We start from the raw sequence: 22966 nt of genomic DNA, 5'->3' as shown, positions 1-22966 counted from the left end.
CTCTAGTGATTGTTATTTTCTTTTATAAAGTAGAGAATATATCTCCACAATACCAGGAAAAGACTAAAACTAAATGTATTTACAAACTGCTGCTTTAAATTCCAGACATAACTATTTAGTAACTCTGTCATACCGACCAAAAGCCAACTCTCATTCCTAGTTACAGAGTTTATCCCTTTAGTAACACAAGTCTTTGGATCATTATTTGAACGGCACTAACAAACATCAGCATGAAACCCCCACTTATAAGGCTCTGCCTCTGAACTGCAGATGCCCCTATGGCATCTCACAGCTTTAGACACTTCTGCAAACGATCCCTTCCTCACAGAACACCATCCTGGCTGCAACTGAAAGCCAGGGGCAGCTCCCCACTATGCCCAGAACTTGGAGATTTTCCAAAGTGTTGCGGCAACCGAGACCAATATGACACAGCTATTTCTAGGTATTTAATGCCAGGTTTGTCTCTGCTCAGTGAGAAGTGAACAGATCACCTTCTCTCCCCACAGCCTGCCACCTCTCCCCACGCTGCCCGGGCCCTGTGTGGAGCTCCCAGCCCACGCAGGCCAGCCCTGACCTTTCGCCTGCCTGGGCCCCAGCTCTGCAGCTCAGCTCCAGCTTTTCCATCTCGCAGCTTTGGGGCTGATTTAACCCTTATCCCTCTCACAGAGCCTTCAGAGCGTCCCAATGGAGTGACGGCAAAACCACCCGATTCCTGTTCTGATTTCCCCACATCTCACTCTGACTTTCCCTGCTCCACTGGAGACACAGAGGTTCTTGAGAGACTGGTGTTAAGGAAAGTTTCATTATTTGTTTGGAGAAAACCACAGAACAGTTTCAATCAAGGACGTAGAGACTGCTCCAGTCCCAGAATAGTCACTTATCTGCTGGCTGCTGCTCCTTGGAAATGCAGGTTTGAACCTCCCTGAGGCAAGAGAGGGAACTAAACTTAGACCTCACAAACCCTATGTGAGTGCACTAACTACTGCAGGGTCACCCATGGGGAGTGTGTGGCATCAACACCTTCCTCTGACTGTTTTAGAGACAGAGGTGGCTGCCACCAAAACCCATGCAGAGCCCACTCTGGTACAAAGAGGCAGCTCCAGAGGCAGGGACATCAGCACTGACAACCAGACACACACAGACACACACTGAATGAAGGAAAAAATATAAATAGGATAGGGGTTAGCAGGAATGCTGTCCTATGCACACCCACAGGAACAGCACCTCTCAAAATCTGAATTTTTAGAACACAGCTGCTTCAAGATGTGCATCTCCAATGCACCAGGAGTCAAAGCTTTACATAACAACCAACCAACCAATGTTTCACCCTCCCAACTCTGAGTGGTTAAAAGTGTTAGTGACTCAGCAAAATCTCCAGTAAAGTGAATCCAAACATTTCTCCATCTCCACAAAACAGCTCCATAAATGCTACAAACAGATGTCAGAAAGATGAGGAGAAACAGAGAAATTGCTAAATTTAGATCCCCTGTGCTGCTATTCTCGCATCTCTGAGTTACTGGTAACACTATATTTTGCAGCCTCACTGAGCATTTGATAATCCTTGCCTCATTAATCTGCAGAACAAGTTATGAGAGGAAAGGTTTCCTCTTACTGAAAGCCCATGCAAAACACTTTCCCTGCTTCTTTGCTCCAAGAAGACCATCGTGGGATGCAGCCAGAGAGTCACTTTCATCTGTAGTTAAAACTGCTTGAAGGTTTGTATGTACTGTTGATGCCCAGAAGTGAAGATTTCATTTAGAAGATTAGATGTAATTAAAATTTCTGGGATTTCCATTTATTACAGGATGAACAGAAAAGTTACATATATTTGTAAAGTAATTTTATCGCAAGTGAACTTAGACTCAAACACTCTTGGTACAAATAAGGAAAAAAACCATCAAACAAGTCTTGTTACATGGACAACCCTCCCTCTCAAGCTCTGACAATGAAGGTAACAGCAGACTTAGTTCATTGCAGCACTCATTTCACAATAAATCTTCCCAACATGGCTGTAACAGTTTTTCTGATCTTCTACTACTACAGAAAACATCAATTCATTCTTTCATGTAGAAGGCTGAACACAATCAATTACCATTCTCTTTTCAAATTTGGAATATAGAAAAAAAAAGGCAGGGACAACTTTTGATGTGAAATAAATTACTGAACAGTTCAACTGATCTAAAGCTTTTGTGCTGCAATCAAAGCAGGACCCAGAACAAGCTCAGATGGAAAGAATTAAAATTCACAGGTAAGGATAGGGTCAGGCATTAGAAATGGCAAACCAGCAGCATAATGGAAGAACCAGCTAGAGAGGAAAAAATAGAAAATTCTCCATTTCATTCCTTTCCTAATAATTTCTAATATATTCAAGCAGTTGTATAAATCCTGGTATGCACAAAACCTGAATGGAGACGGGGTAGAAAATGTGTAACAAGAATGTGATGTGACCTAACTCATGAAATACCATATCTCACACAGAAGAAAACACTAAATAAATCTAGAAATCCACAGATTCTAAAAAAAGATAACTAAGGCATGATATACAAGAAATCTACAGAAATTACAAACCACCTGCAGAAAGGGAGTAGACAAAGACTGTTCTTCTCCCTCCCCTCGCTACACAAGCACAAGTTATCAAACAGCAGGTTAAACTGAAAGAAGGAGTTTTCCTGTACACCCCCAGCGAGACAAACTCATTCACACAGGATGTTGGCCAAAAGTATAAATGGACTTAAAAAGCAATGAAGACAAATAGATGGAAGAAAAGTCCAAAGAGGACTATTCGATTACATTCCAGATGCAAATCCTGGCGCGAGAAGTTTCCGAACCCAAAGGCTGCCAGTAAGTGGAAGAGCACACCAAGGGATCACACTGCCTTGTGCTCCTACCCGTTTTTGGTTGTGGGCTGTTTTTTCATGTCACAGACAAAGCTGGAGCTGCTCTCCCTGACACAGCACAGCTGTTGGCCCTCAGTGTGTTTGCTGCTCAGCAGCAGTATGAAGGTTTTATGAGCATTTCCACAAATGCTCGTTACTAGGACGGGCTCAAATGTATGTTTTTCTTTTTTACTTTTGAAAGCAGCCTAGCTTTGAAAAAAATCCAGGTTGCCTTGTACTTTTAAATAATACATAAATGATTTTGTGGGAATTATTAGAAAGCTTATCACCAGCTAATGTCACTTGAAGCCAGTGATGTTTGCCAATACATGAAGTGTTGCAGTATTTAAAGAGCAGCATGATTTAAAGTTACCTTACATTAGTAGTTACACTGCTACATAAAACATAACATTCACGTTTTAAATTATTCACATACTTCAGTACTTGAAGGATTCATTATCCTTAAAACCTCACACCTTTCACCAGATGGACCAACTCAGAGGCTGAGTGAACACATCTCAGTTAAGCACCAAACACACAGTGGGAACAATAGGTTTGGAGGACACTCACTCATAGGCAAGGGCAGGTTCTTCCATGCACACACCAGCAGCTAAGGGATCAAAAAATTTGATTATTCAAGTCAAGTGTCCAGAAAGAACTTGCAAACCTCCTTAGAGTTTGTATACAAATACAAGAGTCTCCTACAGTGCATTTTCTCAAAATAATTTTAAGGAACTACTATGGGGTATGAGATCACAGACAACAGAGTAACTTACACATGAAATACTACAGCAGCTACTTTTGAAGTTTTTACCATTAATTCACTGTTCAACCTCCTAGCAAAGCTCTGGATGTGCAGTATCTACATATCACGTATGGAAATATTGTCCTGAGAGAAGTGCTGATCACTGCTGAATACTCACTGGGGGACTCCAAGGCACAGCTACCAGGCAATACTGTTCTCCTGTGGCTGTAATCCAACAGGAACATGGCAGGCACAGGGAGATTCCAATGGGTTTCCTACTGTGTGTTTTTCCTCACTGTTGTTGACAAGAGACCGACAAGGTCTGGGGAATCACATCTCACAGAGACCAACAGAAATCTGAACTAATGTCAAAAGGAGGGTTCCCACCTTGACAAGATATTTCTTCGAGCCAGAGAAACAGTACAAGGTGATGCAGCTACAGGAACACAGAACCAGCTGCACCAAAAATCTGCAACAGCTCCGTATTCGCTGCTGCCAATACACGAGAGAGCTGAATCCCTCAGCCATGGATGGAGCTGGACCTCTCAGCAGCTCTCTGGCAAGCTAAAAAGATGATAAAATGTAGCCTACATGTATTTTTAGAAGACATCTCTCAACCTTTTAAAAAAGCCATTTTTGATACAACTTTTAAAAATAAAGTTGTCAGTGTGTGCAAATATAATCACATGCACTTTATTAAAATTGCTGTCTGGAACACTGGAGAGAAGGTGACCTACTGCTAACAAAGTCATAGCAAGACAATCAGATTTTTACACCACACTATCATAAAAGCATTAACAGTGTTTTTCTTTGATCTGTGTCCTTGGACCATTCCAGCCAAGCAGTAGCCAAGAAGCCAATGTCATTAAGGATAAGGTTTCACATTACAGAACAGTCAGTCTAATGACCAGGTACCATCAAAAGGGGCATCTTTCCTGGTAGCAAAGTTCCACCCTCTCCTGTTTGATATGTCTGTCATTTGTCTGAGCCCACAAGCCAATCCAGTGAGCAAACATCACCTAAATCCTGGCCATTTATACAAAAAGTGGTTTCCACTGCCTGTATTAGTTTGCTGCAAGGCAAGACAGACACAGGGGTAGGGGTGGGAGCAGCACCAGTTAGCCCAGTTAGACAAAAAGGCTCACCAGTTGTGCATGCATTTTCACCATTCACAAATTCCAGTACCACCCAGGTGAGAGCAAGGTAAACAGCAAAGATGACCTACCTTCCAGCCAAACTCACAAATAAAAAGTGGGAACAAAGGGGAAGTGTCATTTACTTAGTCCACAGGAACACAAACATTAAAAAACATTTGGATTAGCCACTGACTCTCTGGATTGGGAGCAGCAGTGATGTCTGCTTGTCTGGAAACTCTGAAAAGAGTCCTTGTCTTTGACTGAATGCAGCAAAATGACGACAAATGCAGCAGAAGAAAAATATTCTTGCTGCAAACTTTACTTGTAACTGGGCCCAAAGTAGAGAGATGATGACCTCAGAGGTGGTGACTGGTGCAGGACCTTACACAAAATTAATGCTTTCAGAGTTGTATTACCAGCTTTCTCCTTGTCTTGAGACCATCAGGCCAACATCTTGTTCATCCTTAGTTCATGCTTTCAATAGAGCAGAAGCAGAATCTGCAGTTCCAAAAATATCTCCATCAGGTTTGGCAAGACCCTGCCATGCTGCCCTCAGGAACACAGTACCCAGCACGTGCTCAACACACAGGGAGGGCCCTTCAACACCAGTTCCTGACCCTCACTAGAGGGGAAAAAACCCAGGCAAGTTGAGGGGACTCATTTGGAAACTCTGCAGCCTCCAATTCTTCCAGCTTTTCCTCTTGTTTCTCAGACAGTGTGTACAGACTTGCTCCAAAGTTTTCCTGTAAACGTTGTTAGTAGCACAATTTGCTTTTTTTTTTTGCCAATGCTGTTTCCAAGTTAATTATAAAAATATATGTATAGTCAACTAACTGAATATAATGTAAGCTCCCAAATTTAGTCACTCAAGTGACTAAACTTATGTCTGGACAACATCAAAGTACGTCTCTCCAGTCTCCAGGGACTAAGTCATGTTCTGCAATACTAATGACTACATCACAAGAGCACTGTGAGCTCCATTTTGGAATAACTATGAATATTTATCACTTACAACTGAGCAGGACTCCTCTTCCACTATCTGCCATGATGAAGACAGATTGCTGCCTCCTAGACCAACCAAGAGACACCTCAAATGCAAAGGGACCACCAGAGTTGATGGAATTCACATTGAAGACACAGAAAAGACATCACCTCGAAGTCAGTAAGAGTTTCAGTGTTTAAATGAACCTGGAACAGTAAGAACAACAAGACTCAGGGTTTTTTTTCTTTTCTACATAATTTGGTGAATATTATTTTTTCATATTAAATTAAGCTCAGAGCAAAGATAATTGGAATTAAGAAGTGGTTCCAGCACAGAACTTCAGCACTTGTATACTAAATGTGATGGAAAAGGTCCTGGTTAACCACAGCTCCTATGTTCTCCTTGTCACTCCTCTCAAAAGAAGCTGTCCCAGCAGAAAGGAGACTGACACTGTCCCGAGACCAACTACTCAAACAGCTGGACCCCAGCTCTGAAGTAACAGATGGAGTGTCACCATCATCACCTCCTAATGGGTTTTTGAATTAATTTGCATGTAAACCCAAGGAAGTGTGGAGTCAAGTCAATTTAAAGAGTAATGAGTTCACACAATGAAAAGATGTATTCCCACCTTTGTTTGCAGGTTATTGGAAAAGATGTTTGCATTGTGAATGAGTAGGTAACTTGGTCACTTAAACTGTAGCTCCCAACTAAACTGAGGAATATTCTTTTTGCCCTCCCCACAATTTGTGTCTGTATCTGACTTAAACCTGCAAGCTGCAAGCGAGTTTTCTTGGTTGGTTTGTCAATGGCAGGAGGTACAACCACCTCAAAGGCAGCCACCATAAACACAACACAGGTACATTGAAGGTACACAGAGTCCCTGCAACAACAATCCACATTTTGTAATGGCTACAGAAGTCCAAAGTTCTTCTTAAAACTGCCTTCAGCACAGACCACTTATTTTGCCTGCTTTCCTGCCACTCATTCCTGCCATCAAGGAGAAATGCTCTCAGGTGTGCCCACGTGTATTGCACTCAGAAGTCTCAAAGGATTGTTCCTCAGACAGTTTTCACGTTTAAAATCTTTCCTTGTTTTTCCACGCTCAGAGCCCACAGCTGAAGTTCCACATCATTTCCTGCATAGTCCTTCCCTCTGCAACTCCAGGTTTTTCAATTCCTTAGTCAATCATTACAACTCAGGCCACAGACAACAAAAAAACACTCACAGATGTATTGAAACCTTGAGCTGGCCTTCTCATTTTCAGCACAAAAACTAACATTACCAGAAGAGCTCAACAGATTATACTTCAGGCTTTTAAAAGCCGAACATTTTCTCTCTTCAGATTGAAATCTCTCAAACAAGCTGGTGCAAGTACCACTCTGGTGCTTGTAGATTGCTTTAACTATTTTCTTACACAGCTAAACCAGGTTTTTTCAAGCAGCATGATATTCTCATACTTGAAACAAAAAACATTTAGACAAGGAACATCAGAGCTGTGATTCATCGTGTATCTGAGCTCTTTAACTGTTATCAAAGGAAGCAAGTAGAGTAGCAAGGCCAACCCATCTGTTTTGAAAGGTATCAGAAGATTCCTTCAGCTACAGTCAGAAAGCACCAAAATGCTCATGTAACACCACCAGACTTTTCTCAGATTTGAAACTTAAGGTACATGAAAGTTTTCCAAGTTTCTCTGTATAACCAAGAGTCACCTTAAAATTCACGCTGCCAGCGTCAGCTGGCCCTGTCCTATCCACTTTCCTTTTCCAGGTGGGTGTGCTGAAGTCCTGGAGCCTGTGTACTCATACCAGAACATTAACACTGCTGCTTTTCACTTCAATCATCAAAAAGTTCCAAAAAGTTACTTTGAAACTTAGCCTCGATTAACAAGCAAAACCCGAGTTAACCGATGACTATTTACCTTAAACCAAAGCAAAACTAATGTATTTGAATACCACCCCACAAATGCCAGAAAAAGCCAGCAAGGCCCTGAACCATCACCTGTACTAAATGGAAAAGTAAATTCTGTATCACAGATTTATTTTGTTTCAGCATTTTGTTTCTAACTAGGGTTTCCCCAAAATGGGGGATGAGAAGCAGAGAGAACAGGGTAAGCAAAGAACTCAGCATTAAGAAGATATCAGAGAAGTGAGAAGCTGAAAACTCGAAGTGGAGGCTGACATTAATGTCAGTTCATACTCAGCACTGTTATTTTCAAAGAGGTTTCACGTTCTGTTCCCTGAATCAGTTCCCTCATTTTCAGTAAGTTGCACAAAGTGCCTAAACACTACTGCAATGATGATTTTAGAAACACCCAGCACTGCTAAGAGAGTAGGAATGCTCCTCCTTCAGAGAGCAGTTTAGTCATGGCTGGAAAATGAAAATTGACCATTTAATCCCAGAGATTTACACTGCATTTATAACTCAGATCTCAGTGCTGCAGAAGCTTAACAGAACCATTGTTTGACCATGCTGAGAACTGTGTGGAAAAAGGGGCTAAGGTTGCTGCAGCTGGACTTCACAGTGTCACACAGATTTATATGCTATTTCATAGGATCGTTTTCACTTCACACTGTCAACATATAGTACTATACAAATTCATCTTATATCTTTTCTTGTAAGTTAAGTCTTAATGGGTGATCGTACTGAACTTCCTGAAAAAAGGGAAAAGAACCTGCAGTCTAAACACTTTAGAGCAGCAATCTGGTCACTTGACAATCTGCATTGTCAAAGAAGTAAAGTAAGTTTACTTTAAACACTCTATGTTTATCCATGAACAAAGTTTAATACAAGAAAGTATTCCACAATTACCCTAAAATAATGCATTGACAACACCACTCTGTTTTCAAAGCCCTGCAATTCTCTCTCGGTATTTGATTTCTTCATGATGATTACAGCAGAATATCAAGGTGTTATCAGATTTCTTTCTGATGAGCAAAACACAAACATAACATCTACTGCCTTGTCCCTACACTCATCCCAGACCTCCTTCCTACTAGAAAACTCTCTTAGTTCCCTTGGTTTGCTCTCCCTCCTTCTGCCTACTCTTTCCATAGTAACCCCTCCTGAGCTTACAGGGGAAGTGTCAGTTGTATTCTTATGTGCAAGAGCCACCTCTGTCACCTACAGAAGTAAGAGAAGGAAGAGTCTCACATGTACCTAAAGGAGAGCCCAACCTTAACACTCCCAAATAATGACCTGCAAGGCCCAAAGGGCGATGGATCTGCTGAACTCACTTAAAAATAATCCAAAATTTATTTTGACAATTAGAAGACTTAAGCAGATGTTCAGCTGACACGGTCCAAGCAGTGTTGTTAACTATCAGAACTCCTGGCTGCTACCTCGAGGACCTGGATTTTACTTTAAATTCTGCAGATCTGCCCAAAGCCATCCAGCAGACAAGTGTTTCAAGTGCATAACTCAGCCTCCCCTACTGCAAGTTGGAGACACTTACTTTCCTTTTCAAAGCACACCAAGTTCTACTGCTGAAAGCTCTACACTTTCTGCATACATAAAATATTACATCATTTTACCATAACTGGTATTGCTTAGACAACTCAGAAGAGGAAGGAGTCTCAGATTTTTCCGCTTTCACAAACTGCTTCCTTAAAAGCCTCTGCTACCACTTGAAATCAGTAGCAGTAAAAAATAAATCACTGGCAAGACCAAAATAAGCATTAAGACCTAAAATAAGAGTCCTAATTTCTAGGTGTATACCTAAAAGAAATCATAATGCTCTTTGCCTAAGTAACTACAATCAGAGAGAAGCTTCTGAGCTTCAACTTCCTTGCAGTTAATGGGCTCCAGCCTGAAAATGGATGAAAAAAAAGGAAAAGAAAATTAGACAACAATTTTCCTGTTCACTAACAGAAGTGAAAGCCCTTCATGGAATAGTGGCATTCTTAAAAACAAGAGTCATTGTATGCTTGCACTTATTAAGTGCACATAAAGCTTCTATTTAAACACAAGTCTGAAAATTCAAAAGTAACTCGTTATCTTTAAGTTGCACAGTTCCCTTTCCGTTAACTTTCTCTGAAATCTCATGGAGTCTCACAAATCCATGCCCACATAAGAATGGAGGCAGTCCTACAGAAAAATCTAGGCAGGAAAGTAGCATTTCTTTTAGGGAAAGATTATGAAGATGAGAAGAGATATACTCTTAAGTCAGGTTTTTATGCATCTTCAGGTATTTTCTGAAATAGGATCCCTTCTACCTGCACAGGGCATCAGAGCTTGCACCCCTGAAAGAAACAGTATTTGTCAAGGCTGATTTTCCTTAATTAAGGAAATACTGGTGTGTAAAGCAAAGGCTCTACCAGTAGTCTTTATATTCTCCAGTCACTACAGAAATATACTGCCAGCACTATAAAGCCTGCACACACACTGAACAGGAACTTTTTGCCAAAGGTACCAAACCAAAGTTATTTCCATTCCAGCGCTGGCTTTGATAACACCCCCCATGCCCCACTCCAGGGGCCTGCACTCCCCCATACATGAGGATGTACCAACTAACAACCACTTGCAGCCACAACATCTATACAAGGACGCATTTCTCGTCCCATCTCGAGCAGACAGGCTCGGGGGCACTTCGGACAGGCAGGGAAATCTCCTCATTTCTTCAAACCTTGAAGTTTCTCCCGTTCTGACTCCGAGGATGCTCTCGCAATGCCTTTTCCAGAAGGCAGGCCACACCTATATCCTCTTTCCTCTGCGCTTCCACAAAGCTTTCCTCAATCCCCCTTTGCGGGGGAAGTTTCCTTTGAGCCTTTTTCGTCGCCGGGTAGCGCTGGAACCCCCATCCCGGAGCACAAAGGTACCCGAACACCTGCGCCGAGCCCCTTCCCCGGGGGGGAGCGCCGGGAGCGGGGCCGGGGCGTTCGGGGGGGCCCCGCCCGGGCTCATATCCCTTCCCGACGGCGACCCCGGGCACGGCCCCAGCTCCCGGCGCTGCGGGATGTGCCGGCGCCGGCCTCCATCCCCCCGCTTCCATCCCGCCCTCCCTCACCTTGAGGATGTTCTCGTAGATGGTGGCCCGGAACTCCAGCAGCGCCTTCTGGTCGAACTCGCGGCCGTGGATGATCCGCATCTGCTTGAGGAAGGTGGACTTGCCGCTCTCGCCGGCGCCCAGCAGCAGGATCTTGACGAGGCGGCGGACGGCGCGGCGCTCCCGGGCCAGCATCGCGTCGATCTCCCGGCTGCGCCGCCGCGCCTCCCGCTCCGCGTCGCGGCTCCGCTCCTTGGCGTCCCGGCGCGGCCCGTCCCCGGCGCGGCCCGCGGCCTCGGCCGGCAGCAGGCAGCGGCTCAGGGTGCGCACCACGCCGGACATGGCGGCGGCGGCGGCGGGCCCGCAGCGCTCACAACGCCGCCGCCGACACCCCGAGCTCCGACAGCATCGGGCGGAGGCCGCCGAGACGCTGCGACCCAGCGGGTGGAGGAGGAGGAGCAGCCGCAGCCCCGGGGGCTACGGGCCGGGACCGCCCATTCCGGCCGGGGGGAGGGCTGGGGGGCGGCGGGCGCTGCCCGGGGAGGGGGCACGGCCGGCCCGCGGGGGCTCGGCGGGGCCGGGGGCGGCGGGGGCGCCCGGGCGGGGTCACGGCGGTGCCGCGGGGCGGGGGGCGCGCGGCCCCGGCCCCTCACAGCGAGCGCCGCCGCCCGCCAGGGGAGGGGCCAGCCGGCCCAGCGCCGCACATCATTGGGCAGGGGCGCTGTCGGTCAACGGCGTGCCGCCTTCGATTGGATGAGTCGGCGGGAGGGGCGGGGCTAAACAGGAGACACGGCTCGGGGCGAGGCGGGGCGGAGCACGGAGAGGGAGAACCAATCAGCGGCGAAGGGGCGGGGCGTTACTGATGGAGGCGGGGCCTGAGGGAGCGTTGGGCATGACGTCACGACGCGTCCCGTTCTGTTTCCGTTACGTCACAGCTCGTCCTGTGTTGTTGCTGTGACGTCAAGGCTCGTCCTGGGATGGTGGTAGGGGGGAGCTGAGGCCCCGAACGGGCCCTTCAGCGTCCCAGGGACAGCATTAGTAGCGTGCTGGGGAGGTAGAAAACAAGCGGGGTTTGTTTTTGCCGGAGCAACCCAGTGGCCAAGTTGTACTAGGTCATGCAGTGATGTAAATATGTCATCGGTGACGTCATCAGCACATGCAGCCAGGGCATTGCCTTGCTCAGCCAGTGTTAAACCATGCAGAGATTTCTCCCCACAAGCCCAGCTGCCCCTGGGAGCTGCTCCCAAGTGGGTTCAGGCTGTCCAGGTGACATCTGACATCCACATCCCACATGCAGGCTGAGCCCAGGACACTTTGCTCCTTGGCTGAAATCAGGTGTAATTCCCTGCAAACATACTGAAGCAATCCAGTGCTGGGCTGATGGCGAGGCAGGAATTAAAGTATCAAAGTGCACATCTGAAATGAAATCCCCCCCTCCCAGTCTCCTGATTAGGGACTAGAGGGAAAAACTTTTTGGGAAGCAGCTGGTGTGTGATCTCGGAGCAGTGGCTGGGATCCCAGGCCTTCTGGCTGCTGAATGAAATCAAAGCAGACAGGCACATGTCCTCAGTTGTACAAGATTATTTGTCCTTTCTGCATTACTTCCGTCTGTACATCCAATTATTTACACTGTAAATATTTATTCCAGTTTGTTGCAGATAACTTATCTTCCCCAGGTCTGTACCACACACTGAGACAAGTGACACAAATGCAGATTGCTGAGGGAAACTACTAAAATGACTGGGATTTCACTGAAAGTTAAGGATGTTGAGAATCACAAAATGGTTTGGGCTGGAAGGGACTGTAAAGTTCATCTCGTTCCACCCCTTGCCATGGGCAGAGACACCTTCCACTATCCCAGGATGCTCCAAGCCCTGTCCAGCCTGGCCTAGAAAACTTCCAGGGATGGGTCAGCCACAACTTCTCTGGGCAACCTGTGCCAGGGCCTCAGCACCCTCACAGGGAAGAATTTTTTCCTAATATCCAAATCTAAATCTACTTCTCTTCAGCTTAAAGCCATTCTCCCTTGTCCTATCACTGCGTGTCCTTGTACAAAGTCCCTCTCCAGCCTTCTTGTAGGCATTGAGACATCCCAAAAGATCAGGGAGTCACAGATTTAAAGCAAAAACAATTAAAGAAAACCTTTCATGAAAGTGAGAATCCTCCATGAGTATTAATTCCACTGAGATGCTGTTGTCAACACTTCCCCAAAGAACAAGACTTTTTCTCCCTGGGAAGAAGAGACACCCCAGAACACCTCTAGGTATTGCAGGTTTCAGGAGAAGAACAGCAGAGGAGAATAACAACACAGGACTCGTAGCCATGAGCCATTCACCACAGAACCTTTCTTGAATAGTTATTTTCCCATCTAGGATCTTATCCTTCGATTCTAGTTGGAGACTCAGGTGCTGCTGTGTCTCATTCCACGTATAAAATGCTGCTGTAGTTCAGGAGTTTCCCACTGGATGTCATCCTTGTCCTGCCAGAACCCAGTCACACCGGTGGGATGGAGACAAACCAACGAGCCCACAGCCCCCTGTACTCTGTAGGCCTGATTTTCCCAACAGCTGAGCACTCAGGACTCCTGCTGGAATCCACAAATGCTAAACTGCTTGGAAATCAGGCCCTATGGAACTGTGGAGTGCCCAGATTGGTGTTTTCTGATTAGCTCAGATTCTCCTGCCCCACCAGCTTTGTTTGTGCCCTACTTGACATCCTCTTCAGACTTCTGAGGTTGTGAGGGGTTTTGGCAGAGATTTCAAACAACCACGAAGTCCAACTCCAGCAACAGGCCTGCTTCATCTGGGAGAGTGAAATTATGGCATACAATAAACTAATCAAATAAATCAGTTGCCAGACGTCCTTAGTTCTCCATGCATTCATCCATGAAAGCAGCTTTCAACAGCTCCCATCTAATTGTCAAAAGGAAAAGGTCCACCCCTCCCTCCAGCTCCCACAGCACTGTTGTTCCTCTTCTAATCATTCAGAAGCTGTTCTAAAAGCAGGACAAAGCAGAATTCTGTTTACTCCTGCAGGTCTGCAGCAGCCACTGGCTGGTTCTGTGCCGAGGGACGGGGCAGAGCCCACAGCCACACGTGATCATCCCTATTGATGTTTCTGCAGAGGTTTTGTTATGAGCATAAGCAGGAGGTGTGAGAGACATGCCTTCCCTCTCCCCATTTAATCTCCCTTCTTTGATCTTAGACTGAAATCAAAACCACTTATATTGATACAAAATAAAACAAAACGATATCAATTACTTAATTTTTCTACTCTTTCTTTTACGTTCTCAGTTTTCTATTTTTTTATAGGTTTTTTTCCTGTTTCTACTCCGTTTTCCTCTTCCCCATTTCTGTTTCTTCCTATAACTCTTGTTCTTTCTGCTGAGATTAAAAATGCTTGTACAGCTCCTTCTCTTTCTCCTTCCTTCATCTCCCATAGAGAGAGGGAAAAGCTAACTAAAAGATGGAAGAGAATAGAGAACTGGAGGATAGAAAGAAAGAGGCAGTGAGTGCAACCATTTCACTCATTGGCTACAAAGCAACTGAATTATGAACAGAAAGACAGGGAGCTCTTGGGGGAACAGGTAGGGAAAGGACTCCCGAGGCCCTGGCCCTAAAACATTTCCAGATTAAAGTAGGAAAGCTTTATGGCAGTTGGAGAAGGTAGTGGACTGCTTGTACAAGAAGAAGACCTGATTGCAGATGGGAGTGACATCTGGGCAGCTCTGGTGAACAAAGAAGTTATGGAAAACACACTGATAGTGAGGCCCAGTCAGTAAATCCCAATTAAAGTACAGAAGAGGACACAGCCTTGCTGTTAAATGCTGGCACAAAGTCTGTGGAATGAGAAAGGCTGAGGTGCCTGATGTTGGCTCCTTTTATCTCATTTGAGCCCCTTTTTTTTTCCTACCTGGGTCAAGTACTAAGAGGATATATGGATTTAGCCCTTGAAAGGGTGCAGTGCTATCACTGCAGTGTCTTGAATTGTGCAGTTGACTCATTCAAAGATCTTCCCAGGTCCCCACCTGGATGATGATTCTTTATCCAGTGTGTTCCATAGCTTAAAGACTGTTTTTCCTCTGAAAGCATGAAAACATCGACAGAGGAGGCTCATTTTAAAGGAGTTGCTACCACTTCAGCTGAAAGTGCACCTGATGGACCCTGTAAGTATTAAAAATGGACTGTTTGTCCATGCCTAGGACACAGCTGTTGTTTTGCTGAGCACCACCAGACACTGGCACTGCCAGGAAGAATATTTTGCTCCGTGAAACTGGGAAGCAGATAAACCACCAGGAGGATATTCCCATGCTGCAGTACAGCACCATGAAGCAATACCAGAGCTAGTGCCAATATAATCAAAACTTCAGAGTTTAGGCAAGAGCCTGGCGATCTTAAGACAACAGCAAGAAAAAGTGTGCACTGCTGGAGCCACCTGAGGTGATAAATCACCCACCTCATCCTGTCTGACCACTGTGCTGGGTGAGCAAACTGAGCCAGAATATTGAGCTGTTGCTACCACAGGGCAGATGCACTCCTGGCTCAGCCTGGTTTATTTGAGGATGTCTGGGCCCTTGAGTTGCTCATTGTGCATTCAGGTCGCAAAGCTGGTAGATCTGAAGAACATTTATGATCTAAACTCCTTTCGCCGCTTCTCTGTTGAGACTGTGACTCTCTTTGCCTGAGGAGGTGCTGGAGTTTATGTGCACTTCAAGCCTTACCTAAGCTGGCAGTTTTGTCGTGTTAAAAGTGCCATGTTCTGCTTATTGCATTCTCGAGGTTTTATATGGCTTTTTCAATGGCCTTCTCCCTGCACACTCCCCGTGGCAGAATGAAAAAGTGGAGAGAGGCAAAGGGAATAATATTCTCCCGTGGAGGAATGAAACAAGAACAGTTCAAACAGATCAACCATTTTCTAGTAACATCATTAAGTATATGGGAACCCTCTGGTATGAATATATTAGTTTTTTGCTGTAGGTATTGAGCCCTTGGCTGGTTGTTATCTGCAAGGCTTTATGATCCCTATTGTAACATGCTCTTTCTGAGAGGTCCCAATTTTTTGAAGTGATTGCAGTCTTAACTCCCATGAAGCCAAAGAAAACTGAAGTAGTTAGGCATCTCTCAAGAAAAAATCCACTTACTAGTGAATTTGTATCTCAGTATTTGCCTTGTCCCTTTTAACAGCTCTGGAAAGGCTGAGAGAACTGGGTTTGTTCAGCCTTGAGAAAAGAAGGTCGAGGGGAAACCTTACCACCATGTTCTAGTATTTAAAAGGTGGCTACAAAGAAGATGGAGACTCCCTTTTTTATAAGAAATCACATGGAAAAGACAGGGGTAACAGGTACAAGTTATTCCTGGAGAGATTCTGATTGGACACAAGAGGAAAATTTTTCACAGTGAGAACAATCTGCTCACAATTGGAATAATCTCCCCAGGGAAATGGTGGATTCCCCAACATTGGACACTTTTAAGGTTCAGCTGGACAGGGTGCTGGGCTGTCTTGTCTAGACCAGGCTTTTGCCAAGAAAGGTTGGACTAGATAATCCTTAAGGTCCCTTCCAACCTGAGGAGATGAAATCTATGATTTTAGTGTATTCTGATTTTTAATTGTGTTTTCTTTCTCCTTTGCCAGCTGTGAATACAGAACCTTTGGTTCATACTGTTTGAGAGTTCACTAATGTGGATTCTCTTGCAGTGGCCCAGGCCAGCTGCCACTGAGCAGTGAAAATGCCAAATTACACCAAAGCAATGTATTCTTCCTTCTTTTATTAAATTGGTAGGCACTATTTTTTATTTTCTGTGTGATATTTTCATCTTCTGTCCCACAGAAGACACATTACTCATGTACATAAAATATGGGAGTCGTGACACTTCATGGAGTTAATTTTCACTATTTTCAGACTGCTTGACAGCAGCCTGTTCTCCTTCATTACACATCAGCCAGCGAATGGATTAGTTTACTTTCAAAACACAAAACCTCATATTAATCCCCAAACAATTAATTATTGAGAGAAGACAAGCATATTTTGAACCCAGCCTGTGACTTTTCTACTTATTTAATGCAGCAAGGCATGATCTGTGTAATTCCAGGCATGTCCTGCCAAGCATCCTGCAGTGCTTAGCGTGAAGATTGGATATTAGCAAGAAATTCTTCCCTGTGAGGGTGGTGAGGCTCTGGAACAGGTTGCCCAGAGAAGCTGTGGATTCTGCATCCCTGGAAGTGTTCCAGGCCAGGCAGGACAGGGCTTGGAGCCAACTGTTCCAGTGGAAGTTGTCCCTGCCCATGGCATGGGGGTTGGAACAAGATGATTTTCAAGATCCCTTCCAACCCAGACCATTCTGTGATTCTATGAAGTTACTGTGATGACACACGGGGATGATGTACCTTGGTTCTGAGAGTACAGAAAGATCAGAAATTAAGGTTCTGCTCCAAGGTGTTTCCTCAGAGGGCACAGAATCTGGGCTTGTGGGACCAGAGCTGTGCTGCCTCAACAGCTCTTGCTTCTGAGTTCTAAATCTGATGACACACTCCTATGGCACAAAGGGACAGAACAGGCTCGTGCTGCCTCAAGGATGTGTTCCTGGTGTACACAAAAAGCAGACACAACTTAAAATCAGACACAAGTCCTGAAAGCATTTGGACCTCTGATTTTGAATACAAAAGGCTCGAGCACTAAGTAGCTCTGTCAATTTAGGTGCGTTTTGTTTAGTCATTGGTGACATAAAAAGTCACTGGAAAACAAGATGAGTGACATTAAGGGGGGAGGGAGAAAGGCACAAATCTATGAAGTGCACAAAAAAAGCCAAAGCCCTGAGAACAGAACCTAATACATTTGCTGCCAAGCTATGTCCATTCCTTCTGCATTGTTTTTAAAATGACTTTTCAACCGGTGATGCAGAGCCAAATATCTCCACGGGTAACGCGTATCTCCCAAAACTGGTCGGAAATTAGCAAGCCTTAATAAAATTTATGCATGGCTTGCTATTGCAGTTCCACATCTAAAGGGAAAACAGATGTTCTCTTTAGTTATTCTCTTCATGTCCGAAGGAAAGCTGTTGGTTACAGTTTGTTTTTTAAAAAGGCTGGTGCTGAAAAGGTTACAAATGATGCAATTTTTGCAATCCTACTCTAAGGCTCTCTGTGAACCTGAACTGCTGAGGCGACACTTGCAGATGCCTGTCACCTACTTACCAGCCTCATATTTCTTAACACCTACACTCCAGGATGAATAAATGGAAGAGAGTCCCCAGGAATTGCTGAGATCACTGGCAGGCTGGCGGGCCAGGCTCCAGCCCCTCTCTGACTCCACTCTGGAGTTCCTCGGCCCCAGTGAGTTCCAAAGGTGAGGCAGAATGGATGTGCATCTGAAAAGTGTTATTAGAGATGTCACTAAATGGGCCTCTCAAGGCTTCAGCATGGAGAAGAAAAGCCTTGATTCCTCACCTCCTTCACCTGCCTCCCTTCACTGAGCACACGTGCATCCCGCCCACGGCATTTTCCACTCCCACTGCAGATGGGCAATCTTTCCTCTTCCCATTTTTACACAAATATTTTCAAGATGTGCAGAAACGTTGGCACTTACAGTGAGTGTTTGCCAGCTGAAAGAGTTTGCCCCTGCAAACATGGATGCATGCATGCATGCACATATATCTGGGATTCATCCTTTGCTTTGGGGCTGAGAGTCAAACACAGAGGCTTTCAAAATGCTAATATTTGTTTGTTTCGACAACATATTTATTCATTGCTCCCTGAATGGGGGATCCCAAGCCTTCTTTATGCCTTTGCAGCTACCAAGTGGACATTAATAAAAAAAGCTGCTCTCCATCCACAAAAAAAATGCCCCAAAACAACAGCAAGTGCAATAAATTGTAGACATTGGTTTATAATAACCTTTATAAGTGTTTATCCAAACAATCCTTTTTTAGCCTGTGAATATTCATGGTTTTACAGGCAATATGAAGGGATAAACACACCAAACCTAAACGTGACTACCAGCTAATTTAGGAATTATTATTCTCCAAAAAATGGAGAAGGAAGGGACTCTGTCATTTAAAGAAACGATAGCAAATGATGCAAAACCCAGGTGGCAGGAATGCAGAGAAGAGCTGGCAGGAGCTAACCAGATGAGTGATCAGCATTTTATTCAGACAGTGTTTCAGCGTCCACCCGGAGGAGATTAAGTATCCTGTCCTCTCAGTGCAAAAAAGGAGAAATAAATCAGGTTTTACCACAAGTAGGGTGGCAGGGAGTTAATTAGGAATGGAAAAAATATATTTCAGTTTGAAAAGGAATAAAAAATGGACAAATGAAGGAGCTAAAATACACTGAAAACATGTTGGAACACACCTGGGAAGCTGACTGAGAATCTTGCAGGGGGATCTGCAGCCCCAGGGGACTGACACAACAGGTGATGCAGACAGCTCAGCTGAAAGCTGCAGTCCAGCAGCCAAATGCTGTTGCTTTGAGTTGTTATATGAAAGCAGACATTTCCCATAGCCTGTCTCCTGTCAGAGTCTTTCCAACCACAAAGCATATAAAAAAGGCAAGGTTGCATAAAGAAATGAAAGAAGCTTAGTTTTCCTCTTAACGTAGTTTTTAAAAACCACAACCCTCATTAGAGTCCACAGGAATTGCTCCACATTTCTTCTAATTTGCCTCCCAGGATTTGTGCAAAACTAGAAGATGACAGATTTTGCTATTAAAACAAGCAAAACTACACCAGAAAATTAGTAGAAACCACAAGCAGCAGAACAGTGGTGAAACCACCTTATTGCCCCGTGTTCAGCGATTTCCATTAATGATTTAACAGCAAAGGTCAATTAAGTGAGTAGCAGACACTGATACACGTGGGCTGTGGCTCTGCTCTGTGTTGGTGGAGCACATACATATGGATATGTTAAAGCAGGAGAAGCTTCCAAAGGCAATGCACCATTTCTCCCGGGTCTGATCCGAGGTAGATGTGCCTGGGGCATGTTCCTCTAGTCCTAAGGAAGATCAGTTCCAGCCTAAGAGGTGCCAGTCCCTGCCTCAGTCAGCTGGAGGACAGTGTTTTTAGGAGGGATGAAGGTTTCTGTATCCCACTGGGTTTAAACCCTGGCTGCCAGTGGGTTTGGGGGCACGCTGCCTTGCAGGAGGCAAAGTTCTGTCTGTCAGCTGATGGTAATAACATCACATCTATGGAAAATGGCACAGGTCCTGCTGCATGCCATTCCAGATCCCTTTGTGCCAAGAATGCCATAGGCTGCAGACCACTGCTCAAGAGGAAAGGCTTGGATGTGAATGAATGCATGAACATGGCTCCTGGCTGAAATATTTAATCAGTGTGTAAGTGACTTTCTGCCACCAGTGAATATCAACTCTCCTCATTTTGGGTAAAGGCTGGGAGTCACATTTCAACAGTGTATTCAGAAAGCACCAGTATATTCACATGGCACCCTCTGATACAAGAGCACGGGCTGTGGTCAATCACCATTCCAGTAATTCAGGAGAGTGCAGAGGAAGGAGTGCTGGCTTTTGACTGTCTCCATGTTTGTTATTTATACACTGTGTCATCTGGAGCTTGTTGTTTGCTTGTAGCTTTGGGCTGACAGTTCCCTGATTCCAAAGGCAATTCAGCCCCTGACATAAAGCAGAGGAACAATGCACAGTTCCTGTAAAACAACAGTGCTCCCCCCGCCACTGTCAGAATGCAGGGATTAGATGCAGAATAATGCAGTCCCTGATCAAACCTGCAGCTGTAATTCAACCTCTGGACAGTGCTGATGCCATAAATTTGGGAAGAAAGTGCAGCTCAAGCGATTTGTGAACAAGAGCTGGTGAGTCCAATTGAATTACAGTGGTGAGAGCAGCCGGGATCCCCCTGCACCGAATCATTACTAATGAGAGCCAGAGAGTGATTACTTACAACTTTAATGAAATTGAATTTTAATTTATAACCTTGGCTAGAAGAAGGAAGAAACATACAATGAATATTTGTGGGTGACAGGGCAAAAACTACAACCAGAAAGCCAAAATAAATGGACAAATGCATTCTCCTGGAAGAGACAAGGTAACATTTTATCTCCAAAAATAAATTAATATTTTAGGAAACAGTTGGGATACAGTAAGAACGGAAGAAAGCTACTCTATAACACAGTTCTGATGATGAAAGACCTCAGGAAGAAAATGTTCCAATAGGTTTTCTCCAACCCATTTATGATGCTCAGAAGAAGGGAATCTGTTTAGCTGAATCTCAAGCCATCACTGCCTCTTATTTTTGCATGAAATCAGCAGAATTGTAACTACAAGCACCACTGACATATGATGATCAGATAATGCCATGGAACTCTTTCTGAGCAATTCTTCCAACTTCAGCACTGAGTGGTTATTCACTACTGGACGGAAAAGCATAATCAACACTAAATACTGGTTTAAATAGAACAATGTGTGTTGCTGGTTCCCATGTTGGAGGCATCACTCTGCTATTTTAATATCCTTTTCGATATTTCACTGTTTCTACTGGGCTACAGTAAGGAGGTAAAGAAAAGTGGTTTATGAAGTTCATCCCAGATATGGAAATGTGAGGAGGGAGATGGAAAAACAGAGAACTCGAGTAAGGAACACAAAATGGATGAATAAGGGAGCACTGGTAGCTCACATCACAGACCACACAAGTTTTGCCACTTAAATTGTGAATCTGCAATTTGGGGACGATTAGAAAGGTTTGGGATGTGTAGTGGAAGGTCTGAGACATGGGACTTGCAGCCAGGGTCACACCAATCAGGCAGAGTGCTGCAGAGGTGCTGAAAAACACTCAGACTTTTGACTTTACATTTATTTTACAGAAGGTAAATCAATATCTCCTCACCCCAGTGCACTTGTGTCATATGGCTTTCTGTTACAAGGTGACCAGGGCTCGGACATGTCTCTTCTGAACTGAAAACAGCTTAATCCAAAGGGATTTTTTTTTTCTGAAGAATGGCTAAGGCACTGTATTACCTCATGCCACAGGGTGATGGGATCCAACCCAGTGTTTTATTGTTGGGAATCAGCAAATAGAGACTATTACTACTGAAATAGTAAAACATGCCAATTGAGTGGGAATTCAGTGCTATTTGCATATATTAAACTATTTTGTTAAAACAAGCAGTATTAAATTGAGATTTGTTATAAAAGAGAGGGTTTTCAAAGAGACTGGGTTCTATCGAGAGAAATGTTATAAAAAGAGATCTCTAACAGTGAAGGGTCATTCCCTTCCTCAAAGAATTATTTTACATAAAAGTGTCGTGCTCACTCACCCAGACTCACATGCCCCAACTGATTTTGGGAGCCGAAGCTGTTTCCCATCACCACTGGAGGGAGACATCATTCCTTTAAAAAGCTGTAAAACTTCTGCTGTCATCACTGCACTTTGGTAAGAAAGAGTGAAAAAATAATCTGGAGAAATACAGCTGCTGAATTTGGTCCAGGCTGGACACAGTAAATCACAGATTCTAATAACAATAATAATGCAGCATGAATGAAACAGTGCCAGATTAACAGAGATACTTAATGTTTCCACTCTGATCAATATTGCTCAAGTGAGTTTGCTCCAGGTGTCTGAACTTAGTCCTGGTTAAATCCACCACCAGTGTCTGACATATTCCCCTCCCTTCTTCCTCTCCCCCTCCCATCACTCACAATCTGTGCTTGCAGAAACCACTTGTGATGTTAAACTCTCAGGCTGATATTTCCTAACCCTTTATCTCACTGTGACCTTAAGTGAGACCAACAAATGTTCCCGGCAATGGCGTTATTTTCATTTTCACTTAACCCCTAGTGGCCTAGTGGCCTATTTTACAATCATCCAATTACCCCCACTGCTGCTGAAAAAAACACAGGGAGAAAATAATTATTTGGTGCAGCTCAAGGTTGTCAAGCTGCAGGAGGACAGGGAGCCATGAGCTGAGCTCCAAGTCACTCAGGCACTGTTGGCCCACTGACAACTGCATGGATGTACTTCAGAGAGGGGCCAGGGCACTACAACTCAGCTCTAAAAACCAAAAGCTTCTGCTGGTAGGACAAAAGAGGCAGTTCTGCTAAAAACAAACAACAAAAAAGGAGCAATACTCTCCAAGGTCATGTGGCACACAGCCAAAGAGGATGACATTGGTCATGTATGTATGGAATCACTCTGCTGTGTGGTGCACACAGATGTGTGTTTACACGTGTACACACGGTCACCCGTTCTGCCTAAGCCACAAAACAGCATCTCAGCAAGATAAAACA

The 22966-nt window shown here is 44.6% G+C and overlaps 1 protein-coding gene across 9 annotated transcripts in view; it reads right to left on the bottom strand.

Annotated features, from left to right (window-relative positions):
* The window catches only part of GNA12 (G protein subunit alpha 12), a 42099-nt gene extending 31037 nt beyond the window's left edge, over positions 1–11062 (bottom strand). For all 9 annotated transcript variants that reach the window (XR_001874530.1, XR_001874533.1, XR_001874527.1 and 6 more), the window contains exon 1: positions 10742–11062. Coding sequence is in view for 1 of the 9 variants with exons in the window: in XM_017813528.1 (XP_017669017.1) it covers positions 10742–11062 (321 nt within the window). In the remaining 8 variants the exon portion in view is untranslated. The remainder of the gene's footprint in view (positions 1–10741) is intronic.
* Positions 11063–22966: the final 11904 nt, after the last annotated feature.

Source organism: Lepidothrix coronata, unplaced genomic scaffold (assembly GCF_001604755.1).
Source record: "Lepidothrix coronata isolate B3197 unplaced genomic scaffold, Lepidothrix_coronata-1.0 Scaffold41, whole genome shotgun sequence".
NCBI classification, from domain to species: domain Eukaryota; kingdom Metazoa; phylum Chordata; class Aves; order Passeriformes; family Pipridae; genus Lepidothrix; species Lepidothrix coronata.
The sequence above is the reverse complement of the archived record's forward strand: the minus strand, read 5'-3'. Positions and strand labels throughout refer to the sequence as shown.